General features: G+C 42.0%; 2 protein-coding genes and 1 non-coding gene across 3 annotated transcripts; 1 reads left to right on the top strand and 2 right to left on the bottom strand.

The window, feature by feature from the left end:
• The first annotated feature begins 1,195 nt into the window (after positions 1 to 1,195).
• Positions 1,196 to 4,821, top strand: LOC140546343 (uncharacterized). The gene is made up of 6 exons (XM_072669532.1): positions 1,196 to 1,358; positions 1,493 to 1,759; positions 3,405 to 3,547; positions 3,651 to 3,757; positions 3,856 to 3,938; positions 4,799 to 4,821. The coding sequence occupies exons 1-6, from the start codon at positions 1,196 to 1,198 to the stop codon at positions 4,819 to 4,821; spliced, it is 786 nt and encodes a 261-aa protein (XP_072525633.1).
• Positions 4,822 to 7,689: 2,868 nt separating this feature from the next.
• LOC140547275 (U6 spliceosomal RNA) lies at positions 7,690 to 7,792 on the bottom strand. The gene has a single exon (XR_011978454.1). It is a non-coding gene; the product is annotated as a U6 spliceosomal RNA (small nuclear RNA).
• Positions 7,793 to 10,182: 2,390 nt separating this feature from the next.
• On the bottom strand, positions 10,183 to 12,964 carry LOC140546342 (uncharacterized). The gene is made up of 5 exons (XM_072669531.1): positions 12,793 to 12,964; positions 11,478 to 11,717; positions 10,877 to 11,019; positions 10,423 to 10,529; positions 10,183 to 10,330 (listed from the first exon to the last, which is right to left on the bottom strand). Exons 1-5 carry the CDS (start codon positions 12,962 to 12,964, stop codon positions 10,183 to 10,185), a joined length of 810 nt encoding a protein of 269 aa, XP_072525632.1.
• Between the last annotated feature and the right edge of the window lie 3,294 nt (positions 12,965 to 16,258).

Genomic DNA, 16,258 nt, shown 5'->3' with positions numbered 1-16,258 from the left:
GGGTGAGCTGCACTACCTGAGCCACTTGTGTGGGTTGTAGAGTCTGTCTCTACCACCAACACCACCAAAATTCAAAAGTGATCAAAACATCAGCCAGAAAGCATAGATACTGAGAAGTGGTCTGTGGTCCCCACCTGCAGAACTACTCCTTTATTGAGTGTGTCTTGCTAATTACCAATAATTTCCACCTGTTGTCTACTCCATTTGCACAACAGCATGTGAAATTGATTGTTAATCTGTGTTGTGGACAGTTTCACAGAAGTTTGATTTACTTCTGTTATATTTTGTTGTTTAAGTGTTCCCTTTATTTTTTTAAGCAGTATATATATATATATATATATATATATATATATATATATATATATATATATATATATAATTTCAGTATGTATGAACCATCTGTACATGTCCATGTTGTCCAGTGTACCCAAGATCACTCCCAGGCCCAGTGATAATGGTGGTAAAGGTATCCTTATTAACCCCTTCATTTCAGCTCTCAGTGTGAATCAACATGGTTATTACCCTTCATTCCAGTTCAGTTTGTGTTGGTGGGGAGGGATGGTTGGTAAGTGTTGTTCACAAAAGAAACCACACAACTGTGAAATAATTCTACCCACACTCGGCTCAGGCTCAGCCTGTGGGTTTCAGCTTCCTGTTTAATGTGTTTTTTTCTCAGAGCTCACAGCAATAATGAGCATCTGAAACACACACACACACACACACACACACACACTTCAACATGAATCAACTGTGAAAATAAATGATTATAGATGAGTTTGTTGTGTGTGCATTTAGCATTGAAGAGAGTGTGAAGCCTGCCAAAGGCTGTGACCTAGAAATGCAATGGCAGCTCAAAGAGAAATCCCCAAACTCACATACAGGCCCTAAATCTAAAGAGAAACTACAGTGCCCTCCATAGTGTTAAACTTCCTACACAGAGAACACACACATTTCAACATGTTCAATACACTGAATCTGCAGAGACACAAGAGAGCAGATTTAGAGGTGGGCTTGTAAGAATGCTCTGTGCTTTATGCCGACTTGCTGAGGCCTCAACTTCCTGTCCTGAGAGCACCATATATATATTACACAAACCACAAACACAGAGTCATTTGGAGAGCTGAAGGCTCTGAGGACTGTAGTCTGCAATTAAACCAAAAATAATTATAAACAAGATTTTTCTACTTGTTTCGAAATGAGGAGAGCAGAACCAGAGATGTGTGAGGATATTTATATGAATTCAGAAATTACAGCAGACCTCAAATCAACTGCTTCAAATGACAGCAAGGACTCATATGAAGAGATCTATGTGAATGAGACTCGTGTGACAAGAAGCCATAAAGAAAACATGATCACAGGTACACTCACATACATACATACAGCTCCACTACTAGAGACACAGCAGCATCACTTCATGAAGGCTCTGAATCAACACTAGTATTCACTGTAAAGTGTAAACTATCATAAGTGTGAAGAGTGTGTTCATTTCTAGCTTCAGGAAGCAGCTCTGCAGGGAGCAGATTCTGTAGACTGATTGCAGTGTTTCTGGGGCTGCTGTGTGTTCTCCTGCTGACTGCCATCACACTGCTGTGGATCAAGTTCAACAGCCTGACTGCAGAGAGAGACCAGTTACACACCAGCTACACCAACCTGACTGTAGAGAGAGACCAGTTACACAGCAGTAACACCAACCTGACTGCAGAGAGAGACCAGTTGCTGAAGAGTAGAACAGGATTCCAGTGGCAGCTCTCTGAACTGGGTGAGTAAATATTTGTAGGTTTAAAGTGTAATTAAACCCAAAACCTTTTTTAAGCAAGTTTTTTTATTAAAACATTTATCATTTATTTTATTGTTCAGTGTCAAAAATCACACCATCCTTGTGGTCAGTTCAGCCTCTGCAGAACCCCCTCCTGTTATGCTATAGGCAAAGATGACATACCTCACGTCACATTATGCTATTCAGTCAACCAATGTCCCTGCCCCCTGATCACAATGGTCTCACGATGTGCTTAAGTAATGTAAATCTTGCTCTTTGGTGACAGCTCTCATGGAAGGAACAATCAGAATTAATGGAGGACCAGGGCTTTAGAGGGACTTGGTGACCAAATGGGGTATGGCTAGTAGTAGAACCAGTAAGAATGCTGTGAGCTGTTTCAGCCCAGGCCAGGCCAAGTACCTAGACCAGTCGTATTATGATTATAATGAGAGAAGAACTTTCTGGTAGGCCCTCTCACATTGTTCATTTGACTAGGGATGGCAGCCTGATGTTAAACTAACTGATATTCCCAACTGTTTCATAAATGCTATCCAAACTTAGTAAGCAGTAAACTGGACACCACAGTCAGATTCAATATCCTCCGGAATACCAAAAACACAGGGCCTTGAAACGGGGCCTCGGCAGTTTCCAATAGGCGCCACGATAAAGCTAGTGGGGAGAACAGTAGAGGATTTGACTTTTTGACTGTAAACACTAGAGAGGGCATTGACTTTAATAGGACTTGAGGTTATGGTAAATTGACCTGACTTGATAGGATTAGCAGTGTATAGATATTCTAGGTTCTTGCAATCTAGAAACTAGAAAGGGTAAAAGGCATTCATTATGTAACTTAGAAAGGTGTAAGGGTACAGACTGTGGCTGGGCAACCTGCTATGCCATCCCCAGGCACCAGAGGGAAACCCAGAACCACTACACACTGATTAGGATCAATCAGCAACACCTGTCCCTTTTCTATTTAAGGACAGCCAACCTCTAGCCCTGTGCTCAGTCTTGGGTTTCTCATACACAAGTTTGGATGGTAAATGGGTAAACCTCCCTCGAGTGTTTTCCTGGGTCTCTTTTCTGATCTCTTGTTGGTCCTGGTTAGACCTAACCTCTTCTTGGGCTTGTCTCAAGTCAGACAAAAAAAAAAAAAAAACACCAACAAAACAAAAACAAATCTTTCCTTTAAGTCTTCTCCCTTTCTTTGGTTTTGTTTGGCATTGTTGCCCCATGTATGAAAGGTCAAGTAGTAAATAAATGTACTAGTGGAATACAGCCAACATCAGAGTACGAGTCACTAAATTGCATCTCCTCTTCGTGTTTCAGCTGCATATCAGTTGTCCAAAGCTCACTGTTGGAGTTGAAGCTGGATTAACTCTAAAGCATTACAAATGGTGTCTGAACATTTGTTTTCTCCCTCTGGACCTGGTCGCATCAACCTTTAAATGTAGTGTGTAGGCATGTAGCTGCGCTGTGCAGTCCTGCCGTACATGATATGAACACTGGACCTTGCTTTCCTTTTATTTACACTTTGGACTACTCCAAAGTGTGTGTGTGTGTGTGTGTGTGTGTGTGTTTAAATATTGTGTATGAAATATATGATGATGTCAGTAATGTATATCTGAGTGTGTATGTTTGAGTCTAGAAAAAGCCTTGCAGCAAGGTTGGATGTTGTCGCATGTTACTTTGTACTGCATCTCTACTGAGAAGAAGAGCTGGAGTGAGAGCAGAGAGCACTGCAGAGAGAGAGGAGGAGACCTGCTGATCATCAACAGCAGAGAGGAACAGGTGAGAGAGAGAGAGAGATGAATGTGCTTGTGTGATGAAACACATTTACAATAAAGTACATTTTCCTCTTTCTTACTAAGAATGTGTATCTGACTGCCAACAGGACTTTATTGATAAACTACTGAAAAGTCAGTTGACTTGGATTGGTCTGACTGACAGTGAAAGCGAGGGAGTCTGGAAATGGGTGGACGGCTCAGCACTGACCACTGAGTAAGAGAGCACTGAACTGAACTCTGATCATGATGCAGTTACTGACTCTTACTCCTCACCGCTCTGATAAACACACTGATCCTCTGATTCTCTCTCAGATTCTGGAGAACTGGAGAACCCAACAGTAATGCTGGAGTTGAAGACTGTGTCCTAACAGGCTATACATACAATTCTACAAAGGGTTGGGCTGATTTTCCCTGTGATAACCGCTTTTTTTCTGTGTGTGAAAAAAGTGTGTATTAGAAATAATAGATTTCTCATTCACTCACTTACACACACACACACACACACACACACACACACACACACACACACACACACACACCCATGGCAATACTACATGCGATTCAGAGTGTCACTCATATATGTTTTAAAACCTCTAGTTTCCTTACTGCTCACACTAAACCTCACATGTGTGAGTTTAATCTGCCGGTTGCTTATGGGCTCTATTTTTATATTTCTTCCTTTCAGGGATTTATGGTTGGTTTGATTGATAGATGTACATACAGTATCCTCTCATTTCTGGGTGTGTATTGATTCTGTAGAGATTATTGTATATTCAGGGGAATTCAGGATTGGAGATGTTTAAGCTTCAGCATTGCATAACTACATAAGTAGAGTAAAGGTCAGACTTAGTGAATGCAGTTTGTAGTATATGCAGAAATTAAGAAAACAAAACTCAAAGATCTTACAAAACCTTACAATGGGAGAATCTGGAGGCAGAGTCTGTAATTGGATGGTTTTCAATGGTAGACCTTGTTCTTGAGAGATAACAGATTGACAATGCTGTTGTTGGAAGAAGTGAGAAGAAAGGAGGACGAGGCCTTATCAGGACTACAGAAACAGGTCACTCTGTTTCTCAAGGTCATGAAGCAAGAATAGAGGCCTTTTTTCTTTAATATTTATTATTTTATTTTTCAAGATTTTAGCCGTTATTTGAATTTAATGCTTTTTGTCTAAAGATTGTAATTTTTGCTTTCCTGAATAAATCTGTGAAAAGACATTTTGTATTTGAATGAAGGATTGTTTCTCTAATTTTAGTCTGCAGGTTTTCCGACAGTTGAAGAGTGAATCGAGTAGTGTGTGAGGGGTGCAGACGAGTCAGTGCATATTAAATGTGTGATTTGTTTTTCAACCTGACTCATAATCTAGTAGTGTTTACTGGTCAGTGAACAGTTTCTTATCTTAATTTTACGCTACAGCACCATTTAAGGTGGATGCAGGGAAGTCTCCAATATGTGCTGGACTACTGAACTAACTCCCCCCCCCCCAAATCTGCATCTAGGCAACGCATTGTACGATTGTTGGGTTAGGTCCAGCAACAGGTTTTAGTTGTGGATGATACCTAGTCGTTTATGCAATGGACATGATTGTAACAATCAGTAAAACTCAGTGGGGAAGTGTGAGATACCCAGTCTTTTTCTAATCTGCTACCACTTTAAAAGTCCTGTGTTGTAGCCAAGGCTTAACGGAGCAGTCACAGATATTTACACAACCCTGAACAGAAAAGGATGGATATTGTCCCACTAGTCAAGTGCTGGAACAAACACACACTTTTACTGACAGTCTCTGATTCTGTCTGATTTGTAGCTCATGACCTCAGTGAGATCTGAACTGGGACAAAACTCTGCCCTGTTCCAATGTGTCCAGCTTTGCAGTGAAACCAGTGTCCCACTGGAACACAGGAGGGTTCAGGGATAAACGGAAAGAACTGTGCTTGGCCTCACAGACATTCTTTCCCAAACAGTGAAAAATACAAAACATAAACAAGAAAAAAGAAAGAACAATGCTTAAAGCAACATCATGCAGCAATTTTATCCTAAAATAGCACCTTCAGAATCACTGTGATGCTCCACTGACCTGTAATAGGGAGAGTAGTGTCTGTCATTCCTATTCTGGACTCAGCACGCTAGAACCAGTTACTCTGGGCTAGGCTCGCTGCACTGTGTAACTCTGGTAAAGTGGGCAGGATAACACTCATGACATCTCTGTAACCCAAGTCATATTAGTGTAAAGGCCTATAATTTGACTCAACAGACTCAGTCCACATACTTCTTTCACTTTCAGGGACTGTTCTGAATCTTTCAGCTCATCCAGAAATGCATGTGTAAAATGTGCCTTTCAGTGATGGCTCAAAGCACAAATGACAGTTCTTGACTGTAGGGGGAGCTCTAATCCTCAATACAAACACATTTATATATTTTAATTATATTTAGGCCTGTTTGATCTATCTGAGCTTTCATCTTTGCCACAGGGATTTATATTTACATTTACGGCATTTAGCAGACGCTCTTATCCAGAGCGACTTACAAAGTTCTTTGCTATTTACCCAAGAAAAGCCTTAGCTAGTTAGAATAGACTAATAATACAAAAGATACCTCCAAGCTTAGACATTACTAAACACAATACAATAAGGCGACCATAGAACTATTCGTCCAAGTACTCTCTGAAGAGGTGGGTCTTCAGTCTGCGTTTGAAGACAGCGAGCGACTCGGCCGTTCGGACATCCAGGGGCAGCTCGTTCCACCACTTCGGTGCCAGGACAGGAAAAAGCCTGGACGCTTGTCTTCCGCGGATTTTGAGGGATGGTGGGTCGAGCTTTTGACCATTGCCATCAGATACGGAGGGGCTGGTCCGTTCTTGGCTTTGTAGGCCAGCGTCAGGGTTTTAAATCTGATGCGGGCAGCTACAGGAAGCCAGTGGAGAGAACGCAGCAGTGGAGTGACATGGCTAAATTTTGGGACATTGAAGACGACCCGTGCCGCTGCATTCTGGATGAGTTGCAGGGGCCTGATGGTGCGCAGAGGGAGACCAGCCAGAAGAGAGTTGCAGTAGTCAAGTCTGGAAGTGACGAGAGACTGAACAAGCACCTGGGTGGCCTCTCTAGAGAGGAAGGGTCGAATTCTCCGGATGTTGTACAGAAGAAATCTGCAGGACCGAGTTACGTTTGCAACATGACTTGAGAACGATAACTGATCATCCATCACTACACCAAGGCTTCGGGCTTCAGTAGAGGGAGTGACCAGTGAGTTCTCGAAGGTGATTGCAAGATCGTTTCTTGGTCCAGCAGTTCCCGGGATGTACAGCAGCTCCGTCTTGCTGGGGTTGAGTTTGAGGTGGTGAGCCGCCATCCAAGACGAGACGTCGGCGAGGCATGCTGAGATACGGGCAGAAACCTGTGTGTCAGACGGTGGGAAAGAGAGCATGAGTTGAGTGTCATCGGCGTAACAGTGGTAAGAGAATCCATGGGAGGATATCACTTTACCAAGAGAGTGAGTGTACAGTGAGAAAAGAAGAGGACCAAGAACAGAGCCTTGTGGAACGCCAGTGGAGAGACTACAAGGAGCGGACGTGTCGCCCTGCCACGTTACCTGGTATGAGCGTCCCTGCAGGTATGATGCAAACCATTGCCATGCAGAGCCGGTAATTCCAAGACCGGCAAGGATAGACAGGAGGATCTTGTGGTCCACTGTGTCAAAAGCTGCGGAGAGGTCAAGAAGGATCAGAACCGAGGACAGTCTGGCAGCTTTAGCTGCATGGAGCTTCTCTGTAACTGCAATGAGAGCAGTTTCAGTAGAGTGTGCAGCTTTGAAGCCAGACTGGTGGGGGTCCTGAAGATTGTTCAGAGTGAGAAAGAGAGACAGTTGGTTGTAGACGGAACGTTCGAGAATCTTTGAGAGGAAAGAGAGAAGAGAGATAGGTCTGTAGTTGCCGATGTCCAAGCTGTCTAGAGTTGGTTTCTTTAGGATGGGCACGACTCTGGCAGACTTGAAGGCCGATGGAACCTGACCTGATGACAAAGAGCTGTTTATGATAGAGGAGATGAAGGGGAGGAGGTTTGGAGCGATTGTTTGGAACAGAGGGGATGGAATAGGGTCTAGTGGACAGGTGGTAGGATTTTTGGAGGTGAGAAGATGTAGGAGGTCATCTGTGGAAAGATTGGACGCTTCACGATTTTGCGTGTCATCCTTGCGCAGGGGCCATGCTAATCTTCTCTGTATCGTTCCAATTTTAGTATATGTGCTGCCGTAGCAAGGGATGAAATCAAAAAATCCTTTCAGCACAAATTAAAGACTGGTTATAAATGGTGAATCATATAAAACACTGCATTTTACTCTTACAACCATTGCTTTTAGCAACAGTGGAGTGTTACTGGGAAAAACACAGTAACTGCAAAAAAGGAGGATCTGAGCTCTCATAGAAAAAGAGAAACATATAGAGTGATGCAGCTTTCTTGTCACAGTTTGATAAGCAGTGTGTAAGTGTCTCTCTGGGCTGGGTTCAGTAGGTTATTCCAGTCTGTGGACTGTGTAGAACTCAGAGTTTCACATTAAAATTAAGAAAAGAAAAAGAAGGCGTATCTGTTCTGCTCAATAAGAGGTGAAGAAATTCAGCACCCCGGACAGCTCCAGCAAGGTGACCCTGGTGGAGTCTGGGATACATCCTCAATAAGCAATAAATCAAAACATTTACTGATCAACAGCTGATTTGGAGACTCTGTGACCTCTGTATAAAATCAAACACTGTCTTTATTCTCTATTGGAGCAGGACTAAATGTGTGTGAGGCAGTTCTCCTGCTGAAAATTACACTTCTGTAAAGACTCTGTGCTTTAAAGACTCTATGAGGACTAACAGACTGTAAGAAACATGCACAGCTTGATGCTGGTGTGTTCTACAGTAATGTGTGTGAACTCAGTATCTTTGGATGCAGGAACTCAGAAATACAGCCGTTGGTTGGATCTGATGTTAAGCTGCTGATTGGCTCCCTCTTGTGGATCATTATGAGGTGACTCCCCAACTCAGGCTGTTTAAAATGCTAACTGGTTCTTCCTCAGAGGATTCTAAAATACTGACCAATCACTGATCAGACTCATGTGTTGTGTAATACTGTGGTGTTTGTTGTTCACTGACTGAGACATGAGGACGCTACAAGCTGGAGCTGAGAGCTGAGAGACAGTCAGGAATGATGGAGTTCATAGAATGACTCTTCAGTTCAGTTAGATAAAGAAATACTTGTAGTTCAGTAATATCATATTTCAATATTTTACAGGCTGACCAACATTGATCATAACCTCCTAAAAGTGTAAAAGTAAATCCACAATTCTCACTAGTTTATAATCCACTATTACCAAACAATAACTGTCATTTCACATTCCATAACTCTACACGCAGATCTGTTTTCAGAAAGATTGATCAATGATATTTTTATATGGGCGGAGGTTTGTCAACATGAAAAACTTAAATACATACAAATACATACAACATAAATTAATTGGCTGTAAAATAACAACTACAGTGTTTTTTTAAAAAAAAGACAAATATGATGAATCTCGATCAGCATTTTATTATAAACCATTTTTATAAATTACCATAAACCTCCATTCATTCTGTAACAGCAGTAACAGAAGCAATTCTTTAAAAACGAACACCCTAAAGTTCCCAAAACATCTGAATCAGAAAGAGAGAAACACACAGTGAGTTTTATCATCATAAGATTAAGACGAGAGCAGACCTTCTTCATAGCTTCTTCTAGCAGCTGACTGAATCCTGCTCAGGTTAACACTCATATTCACAGCAAGCTTTACAAAAGAACCAGATTCACATCACTTTCAGAACAAACTGCTCCCACCAAATTCAACCCAGTTCAATCCTGATTCTGAACACTGATTTGACTCTTTTTTTTTTTTTTATCAAATATTTCCAAATATTTAGAAAGAGATTTGAATCCTTTGAACAGTTATTCAAACTATTCAATACCTGATTCAATTCTGAGACCTTGGTAAAAGTTATCTGAGCTAGTCATATCACTACATAATCTCTAATTGGCCACTTTCCAGGAATTATTCTCCAGGAATTATAACTCCTTCTTGTGTCAGATCAGAGGAAGACAGTTTAACCACTGAATTTAAGTTTTGTGTCTAATTGGAGGTTTTTCTTCAGGAATGTATTTCTGTGTGGCAGAAACTAAGCTGAGGCTCCACATTCACACTTACAGGCTTGATCTTGATCTCCTAATATCAGTGTTTTACTGATTTACTTCAAGAATCACTCTATTCATGTAGACTATTTGACCATGTCCAGGTCCAGAACTGCCTCCACCTTATTCTCCACAAGAAGAATCTAATCAACCTGCTCAAACCAGCCAGCAGGGATTCACCTCATAATCATAGAGGAAAGATTAATAACAGGAGATTTGAGACTTAATATTTTTCTGGCTAATTTTGTTATCTTTATAAAAACTATATTATATATCTATAATATATTTCATTTGAAAATAAGTTTAATTGATAATAAAACCTGATAACAAAAATTCTATAAATCTAAGGTAACTGAAAGTGATCTGATAACATTTACAGACTTTTACAGAATTTCTCACTTCTCTCTCATACACACACACACACACACACTCACACACACCAACACACTCATCCCCTCATTAATATCCTCTTTTCACAGATCCAAACAAACTGGTAATAACAGGTAAAATCAGCCCAGTTCTTTACAGGATCAGACATATAGCTAGTTAGGACACAGTGTTCCTTTGATCCATTGGGTTCTCCAGTTCCCCAGAATCTGTGAGAGAATCAGAGGATCAGTGTGTTTATCAGAGCAGTGAGGAGTGAGAGTCAGCATCAAGATCAGAGTTCAGTTCAGTGCTCTCTTACCCAGTGATCAGTGCTGAGCCGTCCACCCATTTCCAGACCCCCTCTCTTTCACTATCAGTAAGGCCAATCCAAGCCCACCGATCTCCTCTCAGCTTGTGAATAAACTTCTGTTAAAATACAATACCAGCTTAGACATTTCCAGCAACTCACCACACACAAACATACACACTGTGTTTTCTTCACTGTGCTCTTCCCTGTTCTTCTAACTGTTCTTCTAACTGTGCTATTCTCTGTTCATCTAACTGTGCTCTACTGTGCTCAGTTATTTTAACTGTGCTCTTCTTTGTTCTTCTAACTGTTCTTCTAACCACGTTCTTCTCTGTTCTTCTAACCGCGTTCTTTTGTGTTCTTCTAACAGTGCTCTACTAGCTCTGTTCTTCTTCAACCAATCAACAACTTGACTGACTTACAGTACATTCTGATTTCTGCACCCCCCCAATCCTATCTCTCTCACCTGTTCCTCTCTGCTGTTGATGATCAGCAGGTCTGCTCCTCTCTCTCTGCAGTCCTCTCTGCTCTTACTCCAGCTCTTCGTCTCAGTAGAGATGTAGTAGATACTGGAGTTGAAGTACATCCATCCCTCCTGAGTGGCTTTTTCTACAGATCAAATAAAGGAGTAGTTTTTCTCTGCATTTCCTCGATTAAACACAAGATCATTCATATTCTCCATTAATATCAAATATAATATATCATATTTCAGTCTCTCTGTTTCATCATCTAATGGAATAAAGTTCAACTCTTCAGCTAAGAACTCAGTCATGTAACTCCCAATCAGCCAAACACGTGGCAGCAGCACAGTTAAAATCATGCAGACACAGGTCAAGAGTGTGAGTTAGTCTTCACACCAAAATTTGCTGCCCTCACTCCAGTGCCGAGTTCATAAACAGCAGGAATTCTTGGAACCAGCCTGACCTTGAGTCAACAGATCAACCTGATGTTTAGTGTGATGGTGTGTGAAGATCTTTCATGGCTTAAACTGAGACCCCTTGTATTAGAATGGTGTTCCTAATAAAGTGGTCAGTGAGTGTAATTAAGAACTGCAGTTAATCACTGACCCAGTTCAGAAAGCTTTCTCTGCAGCCCGTCTCTCTCTGCAGTCAGGTTGGTGTAACTGATCTGTAACTGGTCTCTCTCTACAGTCAGGTTGGTGTTACTGGTGTGTAACTGGTCTCTCTCTGCAGTCAGGTTGTTGAACTTGATCCACAGCAGTGTGATGGCAGTCAGCAGGAGAACACACAGCAGCCCCAGAAACACTGCAGTCAGTCTGTAGCGTTTGCTTCCTGTAGAGTGACTCTCTATGGTGGAAACACAGATACATGAGCTTCAGTCAGAACCAGTATCACTGTTTAAACACAGCTAAACCCTCCCTAGTGACTAAGAGATGAACACAGAAGGAGGAGAACGCTGGATTGAGACTCTGTGCTCTCAGATTTGAGGCCCTTTCCTCTAAATGAGTGTGATTTGAGCCTCAGTTAGCTGGAACACAGTCTGTGACGTGGTGCTTAGCCTGATAGCTACCTTACTTAAGCCCACACAGCTGGCTACAAATCCAAACACAGCAAAACCTGCTGCCTTTTCTCAATTAGCTAGCTAGTTGAAGAGATCGTAGCTGGTTTGTCGGTTAGCTTTTAGCTTAGCACCCAGTCGACCTCTGGCTTCATTACATCACACCACAGTCAGTCATCTTCTCTGAGCAGATACCCACAGTGTCACTTCCTCTGTTAGAGGCTTCTCTCTTTCCTGATCAGCTCAGCATTAACTTTTAGCCTTGCTTCCATACTCGACAGTAGCCGTTCTATATACCCTTTCATTAGTGGGCTGGCTGTATTTCACTTTATTTTGGGGGTAAATATAACTTTCAGGTACTTAACTCTCATTATTCAACTATGCCAAGATAATCATCAGCTCCTCATCTATGACTGATCAAATCCAGCAGTCAGATCATCCAGACTGTCTGTCGTCTGACTTCACATCAAACCACGTCTTTGTGAGAGCTGTATAAAACCCATGCTGATCTCTCAGTAACCAGAGAACAGTTCTATAGTGTGAGTCTGACCTATAGTGGGGTCTCTCTGTTGACCAATCCTACCTGAAACTAAACTACACCTTTATCAGTATGAGATACCTGTGTTTACTGAGAGCTTCCCAAGAACCTGTGATGTACTGATGTTCTCTACAGTCCAATACAAAGATGCACTGATAGCTGTACTGTAGTAATGCTGCTTGTTCTTTACCACCACTAAAACAGTTTACCTAGTCCAGAAGTGCACCATTACAGTAGAGCTCCTACAGAATACAGCTCAGTGTTCCAGTATTCTAGTATTTACTGTCTCTAAAAGAAGAGATTTAATAAAGGATTAGTAATGATACCTGCTTGTTGTGTCTGTAGCTTCCTCCTCGTGTTGACGGCCTCTGTCTCTGTGTTGGGGTCATGTTCTCTAACAGCGTCTGCGCTCTCATAGATCGCCACCACCATCTCCACCCTATCTCCTCTATTCAGCTCCTCAGTTCCAATCACTTCATCATAAACACTGAGAGACATCTCTAATCTCTGAAAGACTGAAACACTGAATTACTGCGTCTCTGTAGGAACACTATAGCACTGCTGCACGGCTCGGCTAGTTTAACTGCATTAGAGGCGTTAGTAAAGGAAGTGACCAAGAACCACCAACAGTTTCCTGTGTGTGCTGGAGGTGTGAATGCAGCAGAGCCCCTCATGCTCTTTCTTAAAGCTGGTTCTCACCCTCATACACTTTTACATTTATGAGATATTATAATAAAATCTGAGTTTAGCTTCTTTATGTCTGTTTAGATTTCCATGCACGGTTCTGAATGTCCAGCCCATCTATCATTCCACATTTCTAATGAGTGTTTTACCCCCTGTGTCACACACTGATCAGTAGCAGCAGTTTGATTCTCTCTCATAAATGAACTGAAGATAATCAACTGATCCATTCAGAAAACCAGAGTCCAACAAATTCATTAAACCGTGCTTTGAAGATCCAGCACTGTTGCTCCTCTTCAGTGATGGAGCTGCAGCTGCTTTCCTCTAGAGGGCAGTAGAGAAGTGTATGTGCTGTGGAAAATAATGCAGCTCTCCTTATCAGTGAGAGCAGTATATTTATTATATATATTTATATATACTTTGTGAAATGTTGATGTAATGTTTGTCCTTCTATTTTTTTTATCAGTGAACTCAAGTCTGGGTCCAGCTGTGCAGTGTGAGTTAAGCTGATATACTAAACAAGTGTGTGCTTCATTAAATTCTCACCTCAACCACGTGACGGTCTTCTGCACGTACAGCTACCATGTGACATTACAGCTTACATGCTTAAGCCCACACAGGCTTATACAGTCATGTCTTTATCTGTAACTTTCTCAGTTCTTTAGTTCTCAGTTCTCAGTTGTTTATACAGACTTACTCCATCTGCATGCACAATGATACATGCACACTGATATATATTAAAACCTATAAATCTATCATCTATCTTTAAATCTATAAAACTATCAACAATTTGATTATTTGTGAAGTTCACTGTAATTATTGTGTTTAGGCTCAGCAGTAAAGCACAGCAGTAGGATCTAAAGGGCTAAAGATGGCGGCCTTCAAGTGAGATCTGAGTGACCGACTGAGGATGGAGGAGAGAGGAATCATGGAGGCAGATATCAGTCCACTGTGTCCACACTTATATTAGTCAATAGGTGAATTTCCTAGTGAGTGACTAAAGCTTAGGGTTTAGGGTGTCTGCTAATGTTTTGATAGAGAAGAGACCTACAGGCAACAGCACTCAGGTTCCTCCAACCACATTTACACCCACTGACTGCTTTTACCACAGTATAATGCCCACATGCCCCCCCACCCCCACTTTACCCCTCTTTACAGCATGAAGTACAGCCTGTTTTACAGTGCTTTTCCTTCCTTTAGTTTACGGTAGAACACACTCAGCTTAGTCCAGCTGTGCAGTGTGATAATTCAACTGACATGCTAAGCGAGTGTGTGCTCTATTGAATTCACACACATGTGGAGAGCAAGATTGGTGCAATCAAAAATCAGGAAAACCCTGGAGAAAACATATTGCCTTCTGTGAGAAAGCTGAAACCTGGGCCTCATCAGACCTTCCTGGAAGATTCCAGAGGGGCTTTCACCGTCACCTGACTTAAAACCTATAGAAAATCTTTGGTGATTGCAGCAGCAAGCCGAAGAATATTAGTGAACTGGCCTCAGGAACACTGCCAGAATCTGGTGTCTGGCTCTGAGAATCTGGTGTCTGGCTCTGAGAATCTGTTGTCTGGCTCTGAGAATCTGGTGTTTGACTCTGAGAATCTGTTGTCTGGCTCTGAGAATCTGGTGTCTGGCTCTGAGAATCTGGTGTCTGGCTCTGAGAATCTGGTGTCTGACTCTGAGAATCTGGTGTCTGACTCTGAGAATCTGGTGTCTGGCTCTGAGAATCTGGTGTCTGACTCTGAGAATCTGGTGTCTGGCTCTGAGAATCTGGTGTCTGGCTCTCAGAATCTGGTGTCTGGCTCTCAGAATCTGGTGTCTGGCTCTGAGAATCTGGCTCTGAGAATCTGTTGTCTGGCTCTGAGAATCTGGCTCTGAGAATCTGTTGTCTGGCTCTCAGAATCTGGTGTCTGGCTCTCAGAATCTGTAAGAGCACCGGGCTATTGATGACAGGGTTGTTGGTTCGATACCCAGGCGTGGCAAGTTGCCACTGAGCCTTTGAGCAAGGACACAGACAGGGACGCCGCTCCAGGAACGTGTGCTCACTGTCCGCTGTGTGTGTTTTCACTTTACTGAAGCTAATAAACCTGATGCAATGCGGGTTAAATCATTTCAATAGTAACTGTATAGATTTGTGCATCATATGCTTCTGAGAGAGAGCAGGAGAATTAACAAGTTAGGCCCATTTGAAAACCCCCATCTACAACACCATCCTAACCAGACTGGATGTAGCTGCTTAATGTATCGTCATCCTAATTCAAATGTTTTCTAATCTCTGTGTATTGTCTGTCTTTGAGTCTAGGTACCAGCACTCACAGCTGAGAGTATTTTCCAGATGGTTAATTTATGTGTTATATTTATAATTCTGTAATAATGTGCACAGTAGCTCTTTTCCTCTGAACACTTCAATTCCTAATAACGTTTTATAGATGATGTGAATGTTAGCAAGGTGGTAGAAGATGCAGCCATAAGATCTGTCTCCTTTCACCCTGGTCTTCAATGCTCAGCAGAACTGGACCACCACGAAGCAGGCAGTATATGGGGGGTGGGTAATTCTTAGCACTACAGATATACTGACATGGTGGGGATGTGGTGGTGTGTGTTGTGTACATTTATGGTATATATCACAATCCTTTAAGTCTGTGATTGGTCAGTATTTTAAAATCCTCTGAGGAAGATCCTGTTAGCATTTTAAACAGCCTGAGTTTGGGAGTCAACTCATGTTGATCCACAAGAGGGAGCCAGTCAGCAGCTTAAAATCAGATTCAACCAACGGCTGTATTTCTGAGTTCCTGCATCCAAAGATACTGAGTTCCACACACACTACTGTAGAACACACCAGCAACAAGCTGTGCATGTTTCTTACAGTCTGTTAGTCCTCATAGAGTCTTTAAAGCACAGAATCTGTACAGAAGTGTGATTTTCAGCAGGAGAACTGCCTCACACACATTCAGTCCTGCTCCAATAGAGAATAAAGACAGTGTCTGATTGTATACGGAGGTCACTGACTCTCCAGATCAGCTGTTAATCATTACATGGGTTGATTTATTAATTATTCAGCTGGGCTGTTCACTGTGCTTAAGGATGATCATTTAATCACAGACTCCAATGGGG

Source organism: Salminus brasiliensis, chromosome 24 (genome assembly GCF_030463535.1).
Source record: "Salminus brasiliensis chromosome 24, fSalBra1.hap2, whole genome shotgun sequence".
In the NCBI taxonomy this organism is placed as follows: Eukaryota; Metazoa; Chordata; class Actinopteri; order Characiformes; family Bryconidae; genus Salminus; species Salminus brasiliensis.
The sequence above is the reverse complement of the archived record's forward strand: the minus strand, read 5'-3'. Positions and strand labels throughout refer to the sequence as shown.

What these genes read in the sequence shown, in the direction of transcription:
- LOC140546343 (XM_072669532.1), top strand. Translation starts at nt 1,196, where the DNA reads ATGAGGAGAGCAGAACCAGAGATGTGTGAGGATATTTATATGAATTCA. An exon ending in GTGGCAGCTCTCTGAACTGG is followed by an intron (nt 1,760 to 3,404) that starts GTGAGTAAATAT and finishes GTTTGAGTCTAG; the next exon opens with AAAAAGCCTTGCAGCAAGGT. An exon ending in GGCTCAGCACTGACCACTGA is followed by an intron (nt 3,758 to 3,855) that starts GTAAGAGAGCAC and finishes ATTCTCTCTCAG; the next exon opens with ATTCTGGAGAACTGGAGAAC.
- LOC140546342 (XM_072669531.1), bottom strand. Translation starts at nt 12,964, where the DNA reads ATGTCTCTCAGTGTTTATGATGAAGTGATTGGAACTGAGGAGCTGAAT. An exon ending in GAGAAAGCTTTCTGAACTGG is followed by an intron (nt 11,020 to 11,477) that starts GTCAGTGATTAA and finishes TTTGATCTGTAG; the next exon opens with AAAAAGCCACTCAGGAGGGA. An exon ending in GGCTCAGCACTGATCACTGG is followed by an intron (nt 10,331 to 10,422) that starts GTAAGAGAGCAC and finishes ATTCTCTCACAG; the next exon opens with ATTCTGGGGAACTGGAGAAC.